Genomic DNA, 19,525 nt, shown 5'->3' with positions numbered 1-19,525 from the left:
ATGATCTTTGCATGTGTCTGGAAAACTATTTTTTAAAAATAATATTGTGTTGTACATACCCTTATTCTGATTAACTAGCTAGAACCCAAGGCCTTATGAAGAATTGATTGTTGGGGGCTGTCTTTGCATGTGGTTGGAAAAATATATGTATTTAAAAATTCTAGGCCAGCATTCAATATCAGAACTATTGGTAAGGCCCTTATTTATGGGCATGTGATCCTTTTGTTTTTAACCATATGTTCCAAAAGTCTCACAAATTTGGGATCTTTTAACTTTGGTAGCAGTGCATCATGGTAGAAGTAGTTTTCATATTTTACTTGAGAGGCAGCCTGGTATAGTTTCAGGAGACTTTGTAGCAGAAGAGTCAACCATGGAGCAACAAGCTCCAAGAGCAATAGTTAAACAAAGTGTGAGTCCTGGGCTTCCAAGAGATCAGCAAGATCAGCAAGAGAAGAGAAGGGTATTTCTGTTCAACATTATCCCGGATTGACTGTTGCATCCAGTAAAGAAACTATTCATTCCATAGGAGGCAAGTCCTACAAATGCTGATAAGCCAATTTGAGAAAGTTGTAGGGACAGTTGAGGGAACAGATACACACTCTCCCAACAAATCTTCATAGAAGAATCAAGGAATGTGAACCCTGACAGCAAAGAATAAAGCAGACTATGTATTCAAGAGATGACTAGTGGAGCAGTTAGGTGGTGTAGTGGATAGAACACAGGCCCTGAAGGAAGGAAGACCTGAGTTCAAATCCAGCCTCAGACACTTCATAATTACCTATCTGTAGCAAAGTAGAAAGAAGTAAACTCTTGGATCTCTGCTGAACAACACACTGAACAGAGATGCCACATCCAGAGGCAAGCTGCATGATGACCCCATAAGATGAGTAAAGACAGGAGACCATGCTGCACTAGATGTGTGAATTGCCTTTGGTCACTTATGCCTCTATCATTGCACTCTAAGCTTGGGGTCAATCTTTCTCCTTTAACATGGGCATCATATTTGTGGGGCAGTGAACCACAGTTTTGGGGGGGGATGTTTTATAGCAACTATTCTTATTATGCTGTCATAGAAAATGTGTTTGCTTGGAGGTAATTTTATCTACCATCTTACTATTAAGGGGAAATACACTGATTGGGACCAGTGAGCTAAAAGTATAATTCTTCACAGACTATTCTAGAACCTGGGAGAAGTGCTCACCATTTGAAAAGACAATCCAATCTCCAAGTAAGGAGGTGACCTAGACAAATTTCAGATATAAGCTATGAATAATCTATATAACTATATGAATGTATAATTGAGCTGTTTTACAGAGATCACAGTATTCTCATCTTTTGATAGAAAATATATACTTTCTCTTAAGAAATATAGGATCAGGGCGGCTAGGTGGCACCACAGTAGATAGAGCACCAGTCCTGGAGTCAGGGACTACCTGAGTTCAAATCTGACCTCAGCTAGGTGGTGCAGTAGATAGAGCACAAGCCCTAGAATCAGTAGGACCTGAGTTCAAATCTAGCCTCAAATACTTAATTGCCCAGCTGTGTGACCTTGGGCAAACCACTTAATCCCATTGCCTTGAAAAATCTTAAAAAAAAAAAAATCGAGGGACTTAAGAGATGAGTCATGGTTTCTGAAGTGCAAGGGGCTGTCTTGATGGCCAGTGGAGCAAAGGTTGGGTGACCACTTGTTGGGGATATTGTGGAGGGGATTCCTGGTCAAGGAAGGATTGAACTAGCTAGCCTGTGAAGTCCCTTTCCCCTCAGTGTGTCTGGAATCAGAGACCCTCAAAACCAGTAATATGACTACAGTCAGCCTTTAAAAACTGCCCACTTATTCCACTGTGAGGGAGCCTATGGAAAGCTTAGGCTTAAAAGCACAGGATTCAGCTTTCTAGTCTTATCTTCTCTGAGGCTTGGGAAGCAAGTAAAAAGGAAAGAAAAATACACTGATTTTCTAAGGTTGTTTTTTTTTCCCCAAGGGACTGGAATCTCATGGTTCAACATTGAAACCCTTGTGGTTTCCTCCAGCTGTTTTCTCTCTACTTAGAAATCCTTTCTGGTACAGATTCCATAGCAGAGAAAGAAAATCCACAAGGTTGAATAGCTGCCAGTGAGAGAGAAAGGGTGGGGCAGGTGGCTAGGCTGGCATGGGATCATGTCCTAGTCAAAGACAGGGTTGGATAACTGGCCAGATGCCTGGCACAACACAGCCACATGGTGGCCAGACCCCTGGGCAGTTTTCCAAAGGCTTAGACCACTGCTATCTTCCTATTTAAAAACTGCATAATGCAGAGAGATCTTCCCAAAAGGCGCTGTCCATCTGGCCTTTGGGTTTGTCCCACTTAGGCTCAGGAGGGGTTTGAAATGCCAAAGAGAGGCCCATCTCCTCAAAGTAGTCACAAGAGGGAAATAGCCTTTAAACAAAGTCTTGAATATTAGTTTCTGAGAAGTAGATTTTTCTCTTTCACCATCTTTCACTCCCTTCTACTCTCATTCTATTCCCACCCTCCTCCATCAAATCATTGGTGACCAAGTGGGGGAAGAAAATCTATAGGGACAATTGCTTCAGAATTACCCAGAATTATTAGATTCCAGATGCTCACCAGTAACCCACTTAGGACTAAATCACAAGGTGATAAGGAAAGTACTGAATTTGGGAGCCCAAGGACCTGGATTCAAATCCTACCTCTGATATGTTCAACCTGTGTAACCTTGGAAAAATTTGTATAATCTGGGTCTTAGTTTAGTCTGGTTTTTTGGTTTTAATGAGGAGGTTGTATCTAAGGTCTCTTCCAGGTCTGAAATCTGAACTATGGACTTCAGTCTCTCCTTTGGGTGAAGATATTATTGGAGTTGCCAACTCTACATCCCAGGAAAGACCTAAGAGGGCTGTTCAAACCCTTTGACTAGTTATTCATGTATAGATCTCCCCCTTCTCTGGAATCCCAAATTACAATAGAATATTGAAAGCTGGAAGAATTTAGTATAACATGATTCTCATTTCACAGATAGTCCAGAGAAGAGAAATGACTTGTCCAAAGACACACAGAATACAAGTGGAAGAGTGTCATTCATGAACACAATTCTATTGACTCCAACTGCAATGTTCTTTCCAAACCACCATTTTCTTCCCCCCAAATCCAGGCTTGTCCCTAGACTCTAGTAGTTCAATCTCACTTAATAGTTCATCCAATCTACAGTGAGGGGTGGAGTCCAGGAAGTAATGGTTGACTTCCATGAAACTTGTTGGGCAACCCTTCCCCTGAAGCTTAGACACCAGCCAATTTTTAGGGACTCAAGTCACTGCCAAAGGTAATTGCTTCCTCTTCCCCATACATTCTTTTTAAATATATACTTTCTAAAGCTTTTCTATCCTGTTCTCTGAGAGACAGAGGACACAGGAATAGAAAAGTAGTCCTTTCGCCCACCCCCCCAAAATAATATAGATCAGAAGACCATTGATTTGATGGAAGAAAGAATCACTGCCACCCTCCAATAGAAGTTATATATTCCTTCCCTTTTAGTTTGGCTCAGGACTACAGATTCATAAACCAGGAGACAGAATCATAAATTTATAGAATTAAGAGTTGAAATCAACTATCGACTATGCTACAAAAATCATCTAGTCCAGAATTTGATGTTGTCCTGAGATCCTTTCAGGAGGTCCACGAGGTTTAAACTGTTTCCACAAATATTCTACTATGCTAATGACTGATCGCATCTCCTCTCACCCTCCTTTCAGTTACTTTTTACTTTATCATTCCTCATTAGAATATAAGCTATCTGAGGGCAATTTCTGTCTTTCTTTTTGCTTGTTTTTGTATTCCTAATGTTTAACACAATAAATGACACTTCCGAATTAAAAAAAATAAAGTGAACGAATAGATGTTAATAGAAAAATTAATAATGCTTGTTACCTATAGTCTAATCTATAACCCATAAATAAAAGTCTTGGGGAGGAAGATCTAAGAGGTTATAAAGGGGACCCAAGACTAAAATGTTTTGAGAAGTCCTAGTCTAATCCAACCCATACAACCACTGCCCTGCAGCTTTTGGAGTTAGAATTCTGGATCTGCCACTTGCTGTTTGTGTGACCTTGATCAAGTTATTTAATTTCTTTGGGTCTCAGTTTCCTCATCTATAAAATGAGAAGGGAGGGGGTGTTAGAACTCCAAGAACTATGTAGATTTCATTTTCAATGAAAAAAAATTATTAGATGTTTGTTCTGTTGCCAGGTTACCTGAGGACACAAATACAAGCAAGATAAGTAGATTGAATGATGTAAGAAGGCTAAGTAACCTGCCCTCAAGGAATTTACAGTATAAATGGGGAAGACAAAATATTAGGGGAGCAAGAGTTGGAAATTGGGGGAGGGGTGAGTTGAGTTGGTGTGAGTGCAACAGTATGTCTTAGAAATATTTATCTGAGAAGAGCCATGGTAAACCCTAGATTGTGTAAGTTAAATGAAAAGTTCATCATTCAGAATCATCAGAACCAAGGGTAGGAGACCATAGATAAGGAAAAGGGAAAATTGAGGCTCAGAGAAGGGAATTAATGTACCCAGGTCACACAAAAAGCAGGTAGAATAGTTATGATTGTCTTGTAAATCTTCTGAGATCCAGTTTTTTTTTTCCTCAGAACTTTCTTGTCTTTAATGATTTTCATGTTGGGGAATGTTTGAGGACCAGCTTTAAGAGTGGAATTGAGTTTGAGTTAGCAAGTCATGAGAATGCCCTCTGTGCACATTCACCCTCCTTTTTAGAATGATCTTTAAAAACCTTATCTAGACTTGAAAACCGAGGCCAGGAAAAATCTATAGACAAAGGAGGTTAAGTAACTTGCTTATAATTCACCCATATTCTAAACATCATAGGTGGAATTTGAACCCAGGTCTTTTGAGTTCAGATTCAAATTCTTTCCCCTTAACCCCACTGGATGGGATTAAGTAGATTATCTCTAAAGTCCTTTATTTTTTTCTTTCTTTTTTAAAATTTTTATTTATTTACTTTTCCAACTACATGCAAATGAAGCTGGTCCTTTCTAACTACTCAGGAATCTAGAAGAATGACTGTCTTAATTTATGAGGGCAAAATCAAAGCAGTCTATGCTAAGGGTGTCGGGTGCACCAAAACCTTGTTCCAGATGAGAATTAAGAGAAAGAGGGGGTTCAGGAGAGGGAAGGGGGAGCACTTAAGAGTTCAATCCCACCAGCAGCTTATCACACATGATTCAGTGTAAATCGCTAAAATGTGAGTCCCCCTGTAGCCTCAATTGTTTAGGCTAAGGAAGGGTAATGTTTAATTGCTGCTTAAGAGGAGTTCACCCCAGTTGATCATAAGTGTCCACCCTGATGAGTCCAGCTCACCAGGGTAGCCCCTCCCTCCCCTAGCAAACACACCCTCCTCTTCAAGGACCTAGCTTTCCCAAGATGAAGAGTTGGGGAAGGGCTAAGGGGGGGGGGGGGCTCAGATGGTCAGGGTCTCGTGACTACAGAATGGCATCAGTCCGCCACTTGCTGGTGTTGGCATAAGGTACATCCAATTTCTTGCGGGTGTGGTCAGTGTCCTGGCAGTATAGGTAGCCGCAGGTGGGTTTCTGTAAGGTGTAGAAGGGGGAGTACGAGTTGGTATACTGACGGGTGTAAAAACGATAGTTGATGACCTGCAACTGTTTCTTACAGAGATCTACTGCTACCGGAATGGTGGACTCCAAGGTCTTGGGATGGGAGAAATCTTGCTTGTTTGAGACCCCCAAGAAGTCTGGTAATTGAGGCTTGTTGCCCGGTTTGGACTTCAGAAGCACCGGGATTCTCCGTGGTAACTGAGAACACAAGAGAGAAGCAGGAAGGGAACAGAGAGCATTGACACTGAGATTGGGAGGAAAAGGTATTGCATTCATGTCTTTATTACTGTTGCACTGTTCTAGGGAATGATGTAAAGCCTAGTGCCAGTTATTGCTTGTATTGTGACTTGGAGTGACTCATTTAGCCTCAGATTCCTCATCAGTAAAACAACACTTGCATTATCTAACAAAGTTATTCTGAATAATCCTTAAGGTGTCATAGAATTATGAGAGGTTGTTATATTAACTACATCAGGTGAAGGGACACTGATGTGGGAAAAAGGATACTGGATGGTCAGACTCATACAGAGTTATAAGAGACCTTAGAGGTCATCTATTAATCAGTCAATCAACAAGCAATTATTAATGGTCTGTAGTGAAAAGAGCAATGATTCTGAAATACTCTTTGCTTTCCATTGCCACTTCCAGGTTTTCTCCCTTATCTCCAGCAATCCTAACTTTTCCTTTGAGGTCCTTGTTTTTCATCTTTACCACACTATCAAAATCTTGGTAGCTATTTTCTCCAGATCCCTGGGTTGCTCGACTTCCTTCCTCAATGAGTCCTACAGATGCTTCACAATTTTTCTCTCTTTCCCAATTCCTACTCTCATATTAAGGGATTTCAACACTGATTCTCCCTCAAATATCCTAACCACTCAATTTCTCAATCTCTTCACTGCCTACTCCATCTCACCTCAATCACACACAAAGATGGTCATACCCTGGATCTTGTTATCAATCACAAATGTGGGACATCTGAGACCAAGAATTTTGAAATTCCCTTATCTGCGGGCAGCTAGGTGGCACAATGGATAGAGCACTGGCCCAAGAGTCAGGAGGACCTAAGTTCAAATTTGACCTTAGACACTTAATAATTACCTAACTGTGTGACCTTGGGCAAGTCACTTAACTCCATTGCCTTGCAAAAATAAAAAAAAAGAATTTTGAAATTCCCTTATCTGACCATAATCTTTTCACCTCTTCTTCTTCTCTTTTTCCAGAGAGGGGAAATGATTTTTCTAAAGGAAATAGAGATCATTGACACTTAGATTGGGAGGAAAAGGTATTACATTCATGTCTTTATTACTGCTGTACTGGTCTAGGGAATGATGTAAAGTTTAGTGCCAGTTATTGGCATAGCTAGTAAATGACAGAATTGGAATTTTAAGCTGAGTCTGATTAGGGAAAGCATAAAGTCAATTAATCATAAAATTATATTGAGTTCTAAAAATCAGTCCAGTTTCCCAGTTCCTCCTAGATTGTCCTCCAAGGTCTCTGTTTGAACACTTTCAGTGATGAGAAGCATTATCTCCCAAAGCAGTCTTTTGACTTTTTTGGTTTGGTTTAGGTTCATGGTATTCAAGATTATCTAAATCAATCCCTTCATTTTACAAATGAGGAATCTAAAGGCCTAACAAGTTATATGGCTTACTCTGATAGTAGATAGCAGAGTTGAGATTTGAACTTGGGTCCCCTAACTCTAAAACTCTTCCCACTGCCCAGAGATTATACTATGTTATTTCTTTTTTTTCCTCCTTTCCTGAAAATTATAACTCTTAATTTGACCAGATGGTCATTTTCACTAAAGATGTCATGAGACCCTTTTTTCCTTTCTTTGTTTGGAAGGAAGGGGGAAGGAGGAAAATCCCTCCTTTATGAATAAGTAGTATAGGGGTGGACTTATAGAGTGTACAGCTTTTGAGCCTCAAGAAGCTTCCCCAGACCAAGAAAATTCTATCCTGAATCTGCTGAAACCTAAAACTCTATCAATAGAACCATTTCCCTCCTCTTCTTAATATTTTCTTTTTTCAAAACTCAATTCTGTCAACTCCATCATCTTTCCAAGTAGGTCTTTGCTCACCTGCTCCTTTATCCCCAGAAGAACATACTTTATAAACTTCAAAACACCATATAGACATGAACATATAATATAGCACAGTAGTAGCTAGAGAACTGGACACCAGGAAGACCTGGGTTCAAGTCCCATTTCTGACACTTACTGGGTAGGTGACACATCCCCCTCAAGACATATTCCATCACTAACCCAGACAACTATCTAAGAAGATAGACTCCATAAGAAGATTATGATTTTGTATAAGGAATTTCCTCACTAAAGTTCCCTACATCATGTGTGCATATATGATATACACATATATATATATATATATATATATTTATTTATTTATTTATTTATTTATTTATATAGAAAGAGAGAGCTTAATGGGGGAGGGGGCAAAGAATGAAAGTACTCACTGACTTTGCTACCTAGGAGTAAAGGTATAAAACATCCTGGGACATCAGGCCATATTTCCTCTCTATTGGGCTCCCCAGTCTCCTGATCTCCTGGCACTGTGAAGGAAAATGCTATCCAACCCCAGAAAAATACTGATAAATATAAATAAGAATAATATGACCTTACATATATAATATCTATATCATTAAAGCTATAATATTATATCTATAATATAATATCTATAGAAATAAACCTGTTTGTGTGAGGTGGGGAGGGAGGAAAAAAGGAGAGAGGGTAACAGTTTAAAACTTAAAATGTAAATTAAAGTAAATATAAATGTAAAAATAAATAAATAAAATTAAGGGGGTTTTAAAGTGCTTCAGTGGAATTTTCTGGCATTTATGGCAACTGTGAGTCTAGAAGAAAATGTGAAGGGTGGGGAGGAAAGCTTCTCTTATTGCACCTATCTGAGGAGGATGCTATTTAATAACTGAGGCAGTGATTTGGACTCTGACCCTCATGTATGTGAGGTCATAGGAGATGACTCTCAAATAATGATCCATTATGTTCATCATCTTCACAAGTCAGGTATACATTAAAGAGCCTAAAAACACATAAGGCTTCCCCTTCTCTTGCTGGTTTCTGCTCCTTTCCTTTCCTCACTCCCAGCCCCAAGCTCCCCACTGGCTGCAAGGAGGAGCAGCAAAGCCTGGAAAAGGTGGTTCCTTGGGTCTGCTGCCAGGAGGAAGGAAACAGATCTATACAGGCAGAGGGCAGGGGCTTTCATCTTCTCTATATATGTTTTGTATGTATTGTCAGGAAGATTTAGGTTCAAATTCTACATCTCAGACATTTATTGACTATGTGATCTTGGATATGTCATTTAATCTCTCTGTGCCTCAGTTTCCTCATCTGCAAAATAAGAGGATTGGATTTGATGGCTTCTAAAGGGCCTGTCAACTCTAAATCTATGATTTTATGTCTGTTCCATTAGAATAAAAACCCTTTGAGCACAGGCACTGTTTTCTCTTTTCGATCAGTGCCTATTTACAAAAGTCAAATTAAAAGTATTTATTAAACACTTGCTATTTACCAGGCACCATGATGAGTGCTGGGATATAAAGAAGAACAAAAAAAACAGAAGTTCATTCTAATGGAGGAGACAACAAATAACCCTGAACATATAACTTATAAAAAGGTAAAGTGGAGGTAATCTCAGGGAAAGTGCCAACATTAATGGGGACCAAAAAAGACTTCTTGTCCTTAATAAATGCCAATTGACTGCTTAAGGATGAGAAATTTTATGAGAGACAGCTTAGGGGAAGTGGATTTGAAATCCCAAGATCTGGATCTAAATCAGAATTCTACTACATGCAAGTTTTGGCTAATCACTTCCCTTCTCTAAGGTTCAGTTTATTCATCTGACAAATAAATGAATTAAAATAATGAACTTGAAAATGTCCTCAGAGATCCAAATGCTCTGATCCTACTCCTCTCCAGAAAGAAAAGGAACTCTTCAGAGCCCCACTTTGATCAGAAGGCTCCTGATTTTGCATAGTCTGCTTCAGTGGACCCATTTCAGGTCCCCTTAAAACAAATTATGAAGTGCTTTCTTCAATGCCTAGAATGTTCTTTTAACAAACAAAAAAGAGAAACTACTAAAACATGTTGCAGTTGAATAGGTGGCAGGGGGAGAGTGTTGTCAATGCTAAAAATAATAAGATATCTAAGATAATATCAGTATTATATTATCCATGACTACAGTACTGATCCTGGAGTCAGGAAGAGTCATCTTTCCTGAGTTCAAATCCAAGCTCAGACATTTCTTAGCTGTGTGACCCTGGGCAAGTCACTTAAATATGTGTGCCTTGGCTTTCTCATCTATAAAATGAACAGGAGAAGGAAAAGGCAAACCACTCTGATATCTTTGCTAAGAAAACCTAAATGGGGGGCAGCTAGGTGGTGTAGTGGATAAAGCACTGGCCCTGGAGTCAGGAGTACCTGGGTTCAAATCCAGTCTCAGACACTTAATAATTACCTAGCTGTGTGGCCTTGGGCAAGCCACTTAACCCCATTTGCCTTGCAAAAACCTAAAAAAAAAAAACAAAAAAAAAACAAATGGAGTCATGAAGAGTCAGCATAACTGAGCAACAAAAATAATCATCTTTGGTAGTTAGAAGTTTATCAAAGGATCCCTTTCCAGGTCCCTTTTATGCCACACAGGGATAAATGCAAAAAAAAAAAATAGACTCTAACTGATTTACTTCAATATTTTGGGGTGAACCTTGGTTTTTCCTCTCCTCTGTGATTCCTCCAAACTATGGGACTCAATACCCAGAAGTTGTAGAGTTCACAGGGAAGGAGATTCCTCTTATAATATTAATTTTAATTATCTATGATATTAATAATACCTTATATTTATAGCATGATTTATAGTTTAAAAGTACTTTAAAAGAGTGGTCCCTTTCAGCTCAGAAGTGTTATAAATTTTTCCTCATATCCAAGCTGGTCCTTACATAGGACCTATTCTTCTGCTCTTCATTGACCTATCAGGAGCAGTGGTTGCATTGCCACAGGTTACAATACTTTTCTGAGATGTCCTCAAGTAACATAAACATTTTAAGTGTTCAGGAGTCTAAGGCCCCAATAATGTGAAAATTTTTTCTTCTTGGCTTAAGAGTCTGTGAAAGTTTTCAAGTCCATATGCTAGTTTCCCAATCTATCTGGTAGCCACATACTAAATCTGCCATTTACTAACTACACACTTCATCCCTCTGGGGCCTCAGGATTCTCTTCTGGTAAAATGGGTCAGATTGGATGACCTCTACAGTGTTTTTCATATTTTATGATTCTGGGGCATCACTATTCAGCCTGGTTGGATAGGAAGAAGCAGGGTACCAGACTCTGACAAACTCTGGTTAAAGTTTTCTAGAGCTAAGAGAGGAAACTATAAAGACTAAGCTGAGAAACTCAAACATAGGACCTTGGGTTCTCAGAACCATCCATCTCTCATTCTTCAGGCTATTATAACATTTCTTAGCCAGGCAAAGGAGTAGAAAAGGTCAGTAGAATCTTAGAATCCTAGAACAGCTGAGGCAGAAGAACGTTAAGAGACAAATTATGTGACCTAATCTATCATTTTACAAATGAGGAAAGTAACACCTAGGTAAGGGAATTTTTTGGTCAAGATCACACTATCCAAGGCAAAGACCAGGAGGGCAAAAGCCAAGCTAGGATAGTCTAGTGGTTTGAGATCTTTCTGAAATCTATACAACAATGGAAAAGACAGAGGGGGAAAAAGGAATGGGGGGGAGAGAGAGAGAGAGAGAGAGAGAGAGAGAGAGAGAGAGAGAGAGAGAGAGAGAGAGAGAGAGAGAAGGGGGGAAGGGATAAGGATAAGAAATAAAAGTCTGGGGGGGGGGGGGGTGGAGATGTAGAGGAAGAACCCAGGAAGTCCTGCTCTTGGCCCTGCCCCTTCCAAAGGCCAACAAGCCATGCCCTAGGTGACTAATTTGGAGGGAAGGCACTGGTAAAGGAGGGTGGGGCCTTTTCACATTCTTTCCAGGTTAACAGCTGGTTTCATTTAACCATCTCCTCTCCAAAAACTACTAAGGTCTTTTCTGTCTTACCCTTCTTTGAGGAGAGAGATGGGATGGGAGGGATTAAAAAGAAGACAAAAGTCTTTAATTCCATGAAAAGGAATCAAGCCAGCTTCCTCCTGGTTTCTCTCCTCTCAATATTCAACTCCTGTTCAAGGCTCAAACTGCCCTCCCAAAATTCACAAGATCATAGACAGAGGCTTAAAGCACCTCAAACTACCTAGCCCAAAGCCGCGCTTTATATTGATGAGGCAACTGAGGCTAAGTGATGTCTGTGCCCAGAATCACATGGTTTGTAAACATCAATGGTGGGAATCAATGTTCCTAACCCTGGAACATGATGATGTTTCATTGTTCAGGCATGCCTAGTTTTCCCCTACTCTCCAGACCCAACCTTTCCTCCCTGGGGCAAGACCCAAGGATGTGCTGAAATCAACTCTTAACCAGATTTTACACTTCAGAAGTCAGTATTGATTCTGAAATCAGGATTTGATTGTGTTATGTATTTTGGGTTGAATTTTTTTTTTTACTATCTAGATTTAAGAAAGTTTAATTCAGATTAAACTGAAAAATTATGCATACACTTCCCCAAAACCTGATCATTAAATATTTATCAGCACATTCCTGGCAAGTCCATATGAGGGGGGGCTCCTAAACTTGTTTTTTATTTATTTTCTATTTATTTGTTTGTTATTTATTACTGAGTAAACTTGCTACTCAGTCTCATTCTGGCTCCTGTGTTCTTGCTCATTGAATAGGGAATTCTAGTGGGTAGGGAATTCTAACATGTCACACACCTGCCTTATGAGTATGTGAAGTAAGGATGGAGAATACCCAAAGATCTGATTTTAAGGATATCAGATCCTCTCCACTCATACTTTCTCCTTCATTTTACTGGAGTGATTAAAATTTCTTCATTATGGATTCAATCCTTTGCCTTATAAGAGATTCCCTAGTTAAAATGTCAGTTTCTCTGGGAAGGGAAAATCTCAGTTTGGATGTGTTTATTAGACACTTCCCTGAGAGCTGGGGATGATATGGAGGAGAACCCATAAGGATAATGTGGGGTTAGAGGAGAGAAATATGGGAGAGAAATATGTAAAAAAGGAAAAGGAAGAACTTTTTTTCTCTCCATTGATTATGGAGTAGCCTTTTCTTTATTTGGTCTGAGTCCAGTAATATAGCAATTTGACCTGCTAGAGAAAGATGATTGGAGCAGCTACTGCCTTATGTCTTAAAAGAAAAAGGGAAGCCATATAGCCATAATGCTATAAAGGGCCTTAAAGGGCATCTGGTCCAATCCTCTCATTTTTAGAGGAAGAAGCTGAGGCTCAGAGAAATAAAGTGACTTATCCAAAGTCGGACAGGTAGCAGGAGGGAAAACCTAGATTTAAACCCAGATCTTCTGGCTTCTACTAACTCCTCTCTTCCCATTCCAAAATTCTTTTGCAAGAGGCCAGTAGACCTACTCACCCCTAGCCAATCTGCTGCACATGGAAATAGTGGGTGACATCACCCTGCTTTGAGGGCCTCTACATCCCCCCCAAGCTGTTCCTGTGATCTCACAGAACTGAATTCACCCACCCTGGGGTGCTGAGTTATCATACCATGTAAGGCATCTTTCACGACTTTCAGATGTGTCTTGAACTTGGGAGATGGAAGGCCCTTGTAGAAGGAAAGAGAACTTTGCCACCCTACCAAAAAGGGGTCTCATAAAGTTCTGGGTAGTGTTGGGATAGACTTTGGGTGGGGTCAAGAGACCATTGTGACTCTTGACACTAGGGGTCAGGAGGGTGTGAGGGACATGCCCACCAAAGTCACATACACACACACACACACACACACACACACACACACACACACACACAAAGACACACACATACAAAGACACATAGACACTCACACATTGCCCCATCCTCAGACTTAACTTGATTTGCTATTTTTATCTTCTCTACACTATTTAGTTCATTCCCCCCATCCACTACATGCACACTCCCCCACTCCAGCACCCATACAAGGAGGAGAGATACTCTGCTTTGTGCTGGAACTGGACCTGAAGTGAAGAAGGAAAAGGAAAGGGGAAAGGGAGGGAAACAGGCAGGCAGGAAAAGATAAATAAGGGAAGGAGGGAGGAAGAAGAAAGAAAAAAAAAGGAAGGAAGAGAAAGAAGGAAAATGGAAAGAAAGAAAAGGGAAGGAAGAAAGGAAGGAAGGAGGGAGGGAAGGAAGAAGGAAGGAAATAAGTATTAAGCACCTATTATATGTTAGGAACTGTGCTAAGAGCTTTAAAGTATTATCAGATTAGATCCTTACAACAATCCTGGGACCTAGGTGCTATTACTCTCATTTTACAAATGAGAAAGCTGAGAAAAACAAGTGAATTGACATGCCTAGAATCACATAACTATTCAATATCTAGAGTCAAATTTGAATTCAAGTCTTCTTCCTGACTCCAAGCCAGTATTCTTTCCACTGTGCCACCTAGCTGCCATGCCCACATAGTACACACCCTTATCACCCCTAAAATATAACCATTTGCCTAGTAAACCTCTCAAATTATCTTTCACAATCCCTCTCCCAGATATATGAGAGTTCTCTAGGAAGCATGGTACTATGGAAAGAAGACATTGGCTCTGGAGTCAAAAGACCTTGGTTTAAATCCTGTTTCTGACACTACCTGGGTGACCTTTACCTTCCTGAGCCCCATATTTATCATCTTTAAAATAGAGGAGGAGGTCTTGAGTTCTCTTCCAGCTATGGAGTTATAAATCTATATACTTTCCCCAGCCTAACAAACATACCCTGGTGTGTTGGAAAATGTTTAATAGCCAGACGGAGAAATGCCCACACATGTTTAAGTTTAATCTGCAATATTAATATTTTCTATATCACTTTCATAAATCTGGACAAGCAACAAAATAATAATGCATCAAATACTCATTTATAGCTTTTGAAGATTTCCAAGATGTAAATGCTCATATAACAATAGATTAGAGCTGGCTCCAGCACAGCCCTGATTGTTGACCTTCCTAAGATGCTCCCTACTCCCCTCAAACCATCTTGGGTGGGTACCTCTTAGAAGTGTGTCTGGAATGATAAAGATGTGAGTGACATACATCCCCAGGGCAGGAAAGGGAGGGAGGGAAGAGAATAACAGAAGCAATTGGTGGGTGGCTTCACTGGCTCTGCCAGGCTGGCTTCAGGCAGGGGAATACACCTTATTTATTTACCTTTTCATACTTAGTCAGGAATGAGTGTTGGTTGCCAGTGAACTTTGGGGCCAAGCTGCCTAGAGATTCGGGTCTTAATAGCTCTAGTCCCAGTGTTCAGATCTTATACTCTGATGATAATGACCTCTAATAATAGAGAAGGGAGGCAAGGCTGAGGGTGGAAGTTGGAGAAGAGGCCCAGGAGTAGAAATAAGAAAAAGGCACCATAATACCTATTACATTTGACTCTCTGATCATGGTTCTCAAAGTACTCTGAGATTGACGTTATCTCCAGGTGGGTGACAAAGGCAGGAATTATGAGAGAAGGGAAATAATGAACTGGATAGTGACTACCATCCTTCTAGTTAATATTCATGCTTCTAGTTTCTCCCCACTCTAATCCATCACCACATAGAAGTCAGCATCAACTTCATCTTCATCTTCTTCATCATTATAGCTTGCATTTCAAGTAGTACTTTAATATTTTCAAGGCTCTTTATTTGGGTTCTCTTTTTTTATAACCCTCTGTAGACACTATTATTATGCCCATTTTATAGATCAGGATGTTGAGACTGAGAGAGGTTAATGACTTATCTAGGGTAGTAATGCACATCTGACCACTTTATTTCTCTGCTCAAAAGTCTTCCTATTTAATAGATACTTTGGCTTGAACCTCCATAGTATTGTTCCAACTTACCTTTCCATCCTTATATTCTTTTATGCCCCTTTACACACTTCATGATATAATACAGCCAAAATTTCTAGCTCATCCCAAGGTCTTCTGTCTCCAAGCTTCCCTATATAAGCTGCCTTACATTTCTTGTTTCTATCTTCTTCCCTTCCTACTCAGTTCAGCTCAGATGCTTTCCCCTGGATTTTCCCAGATTCTACCAGCTCTAAACCCTGTTTTCCTCTTCAGATTTTCCTGCAATTTTATTTCTATTTCTCTATTTTTTATACCTATCACAATACATTTGATTTTACTATAGGTTTACCAAGTTCTGGAGAGGCAGAGAAAGGCCAAAAAACAGTGTCCAACCTCAAAGATCTCACTCTCTAAGGGATAAATGAACACATACATAATGAGGTGCATCCAAGATATGTGCTCACTAGACAGCTCGTCATCCCAGAAGTGAAGTTACTAGCCACTGGAAGACAAGGACAGATGACTTGCAGAAAGTCAGATTTAGGGGGCAGCTAGGTGACACAGTGGACAGAGTACTGGCCCTGGAGTCAGGAAGACCTGAGTTCAAATCCTACTTCAGTCATTTAATAATTAGCCTGCTGTGCGATCTGGGGCAAGTCACTTAACTACATAAAGTAAGATTTAAACTGAGCCTTGAAGGAAGTCAGGGAAACTAAAAAGCTGAAGTGAGAAGGGAAAGTATTCCAGGCATAGGATATTAAGTGCAAAAATATTGAGATGGGAGATGAAGCAATGGGTTCAAGCGCTAGCAAGTGAATCAATTTAACTGAAAGGTAGAGTTTGTAGAGCAGAGTAAAGTGAATTTAAATTGGAAAGTTGGCAAACTAGAGACCTCACTTCCAAAGTGGAAGTCATTTGACAGTGTCTGTAATGTAAAAAATCAAACCCATTGATAAAACTAAAAGAGACCAAAAAATTAAAAGTTAACTGGTAAGCAGAGAAATTTATCATAGATGTAAGAGGGAGCAACTAGAGAATGTTGAGCAGGGTCAACAAGACAAACCGAAGCTTGAGAAAAACTACCATGGCAGCCGAGTGGAGGGTGTATGGAAATGGGGAGAGACTTGAGGCAGAGAGACCAATAAATGAAAGCTACCTTGGCAATGGGTGCAGGGGATAGTATGCTGAAATTCTGGGAGTCAGGAAAGACTGGATTTAAATCCCTCCTCAGATATTTTTTTAGTTGTATGACCCTGGGCAAGTTTTCTAGACCTCTCCAAGTCTCAGTTTCCACTTCTGTAAAATGGAAATAATTATAACCTTACCTCCTAGAGTTGTTGATGTGTATAAAGTACTCCTCTAATCTTAAAGTTTTAAATAAATTCTAGCTATTATCAATAGTAGTGGCAGCTAAGTAGATAGAGCATTGAACCTGAAGTCAAGGAGACTGATCTTCCTGAGCTCAAATCTGACCTCAGATACTTCCTATCTGTGTGACCCTCAGTGTCTGAAGCTGTATTTGAACTCAAGCTTCTTAATCTATCAGTCAAGTCTCAACTTCTTTTATCTTCACTTTTCTTATCTCTAAAATGAGGGTATTGGAGTAAATGATCTTTAATATTTCTTCCAACTCTAAATCTTTGATCCTTTGACATCTCTGAATTTTTTGTCTCTTTTGTTTAATTGTTTATTTTATGACCATGCCAGAGGCTAGAAAAATCATACTTAATGGTAAAACTTTAGAGAGGTGTAATGTCCTTCCATCTTTACCCTTTCCAGAATCTCCAAAAATGTTTCTCAAACATGAAGCCACTTCAGACCAAGTTACTTCACCCAGTTTGCCTCAGTTTCCTCATTTGTAAAATGAGCTGGAGAAGGAAATGGCAAATCATTCCAGTATCTCTGCCAAGAAAACTCCAAATAGGGATCCAAAAAATTAGAAAACCTATTGTTATTATTTATTATATGATGATGATGATGATGATGATGATGATGATGATGCATTTTGTACCCTTTCCCTACCCCCAAGAAATTATAATCCCCTTAAGGACAAGGACTGTCATTTTGTAGATTTTTTCTACTGTGCACATAGTAGAATCTTCAGAGTAGAATTAAATTGAGAAATGGACAGAGGAGACTGTACCAAGAAATGATCTGTTTCTAGACCTGAGGGACACATAGAAGCAACCAAGAAAGCTATCAGGAGACTGGAACTCTAGCCATTGAGGGAAATGATGGAAGAGGAGAAAGGTGACCCTAAAAGAAGGCTAAAAGTTACCTTAAAAAGGGATCCTAAGACTTATCTGAGAATAAGAACAAGTTTTTTTCCCCAGACTAGGGTCTGTCATTTATGGGGCCTTGGTAAGAAGCAAAAGAAACCAAGGGCCAAAGGAGAATTCTTTGCATCTGTGCCCTATAGGAAACAGCTAAATGAATACTTTCTGGTTTTGAATTTTCCTTCTATAACTTCTGGTCTAATTTTCTGGTCCAAACCCAGAACAAATCTCCTTTGTTCCAGGAAGTCTTCCCCTTCCTCAAGTTCACAATTATTTCCCCTACCATGTTTTAATAGAAAGAGATTCTGGAATCAGTATATCTTGGTTCAAATCCCCCTCTCTTTTAGTTACTACCTATGCTATATTGCAAGTCACATAACTTCCCTTGGTCTTTCTTAGAGAAATGAAAGAGTTGGATTCTACCCACCTTTCAATTCTAGGAACTAAGAACTTACAACCCTACCACTAGATGGCCTCTGAGGTTCCCCTCTAGCTAGACCTACTTTCTGGTGATAGGTAATAGGCAGCCTTTAGGGTTCTTGAGCAGAGGAGATATGTGTGGCCTTGGACACATCAGCTCCTCTGGATCTCATTTTCCCCTCTATACAGTGAGAGTGTTGGACTAGATGACCTACAACATCCCTTCTTGCATTGAAGTTATGGTTCTATAATGAAAATAGTATTTGAATAATAAAATCTACATTCAAAAATCACTTTAAAGTTGATCGAGCACTTTTCTTCATGATAATTCATTGGGTTTTTTCCCTCTATTGTCAATGTGCAAGAATACTGGAGGGGAAGAGATTGGGGAAAAGTAGGTCAACTTGGAAGGTGCTTTCATAATCCAAATGTGAACTAATAAAGTTCTGGACCTTGGGAGTGGCATTTTGAATAGAAAGAGCAGATCCAAGTGACTCAGTTGGAACTCTTGGGGCCCTGGCTCTATGATGGAAGAGGAAAAATGGTTTTACTATATTATTTCAGTTCTTCCCTTGCCTCCATGCAGAAGAATCTATCTCAGACCATTTCCACCCACTGGACACCCACATGCTACCTAAGTAATGTCCACCTGTTTGCTTTGTTTCTCAAAAGGGCTCTCTACTCAGTCAGGAAATTCCAAGCTGGAAATCTGTCCTTAGCTCTAGAGAAAAGAGAATCACAGATTCTGAGCCATATTTGAATCTCAGATTTCAGGTGACTGACAATAAACTTTGCTCTCCAGGGTTACAAGGTAATTATGAAGTTGGCTATTTAATTATAGGAATGGTGCTTTTGTCTGTTTCTAGAAGGGGAGCCCTGTTATTTGACTGTTTCTTTTACTGGGGGGGACCAGGGGTGTTGGTTGTTATTACTAGGTGAGTTAGTTGGGGATGAGCATAAACAACAATGGATGGAGATTTAGGCCCCAACCCTGCCCTAGGGAACCCCCACCCCCATCCTATACTCCCCATCTTAAAACTTGCCAAGCTAAGAAAATGAAATCAAGGGGAAAGGGACAGAGGGAGGATGTTGTAGGTGACTGAAATCTTTAAAAATTTGGGTTCTACTCCCCACCTCAATTACTGTGGTGACTTTGGGAATACCTTAGAAGTAAAGCCTTTTCTAAGTTCTGTTCAACTGTCTAGGATAGAGGCATAACAATTTCATGTTTGAAAAACACTTTAGGAGATTCTAGTGAAACAGTCAAGATGTCAAGAAGCATTATACCCATAACCCCCTGAA

At 39.8% G+C, this 19,525-nt stretch overlaps 1 protein-coding gene across 1 annotated transcript; it reads right to left on the bottom strand.

The window, feature by feature from the left end:
* Positions 1–5,237: 5,237 nt before the first annotated feature.
* Positions 5,238–13,411, bottom strand: CIMIP3 (ciliary microtubule inner protein 3). Its single transcript, XM_074190161.1, has 2 exons — positions 13,281–13,411; positions 5,238–5,820 (listed from the first exon to the last, which is right to left on the bottom strand). The coding sequence occupies exons 1-2, from the start codon at positions 13,290–13,292 to the stop codon at positions 5,488–5,490; spliced, it is 345 nt and encodes a 114-aa protein (XP_074046262.1). The 5' UTR covers positions 13,293–13,411; the 3' UTR covers positions 5,238–5,487.
* Positions 13,412–19,525: the final 6,114 nt, after the last annotated feature.

The sequence above is a fragment of the Macrotis lagotis genome, chromosome 5, assembly GCF_037893015.1.
Source record: "Macrotis lagotis isolate mMagLag1 chromosome 5, bilby.v1.9.chrom.fasta, whole genome shotgun sequence".
NCBI classification, from domain to species: Eukaryota; Metazoa; Chordata; class Mammalia; order Peramelemorphia; family Peramelidae; genus Macrotis; species Macrotis lagotis.
This window is presented reverse-complemented; position numbering and strand designations above follow the sequence as displayed.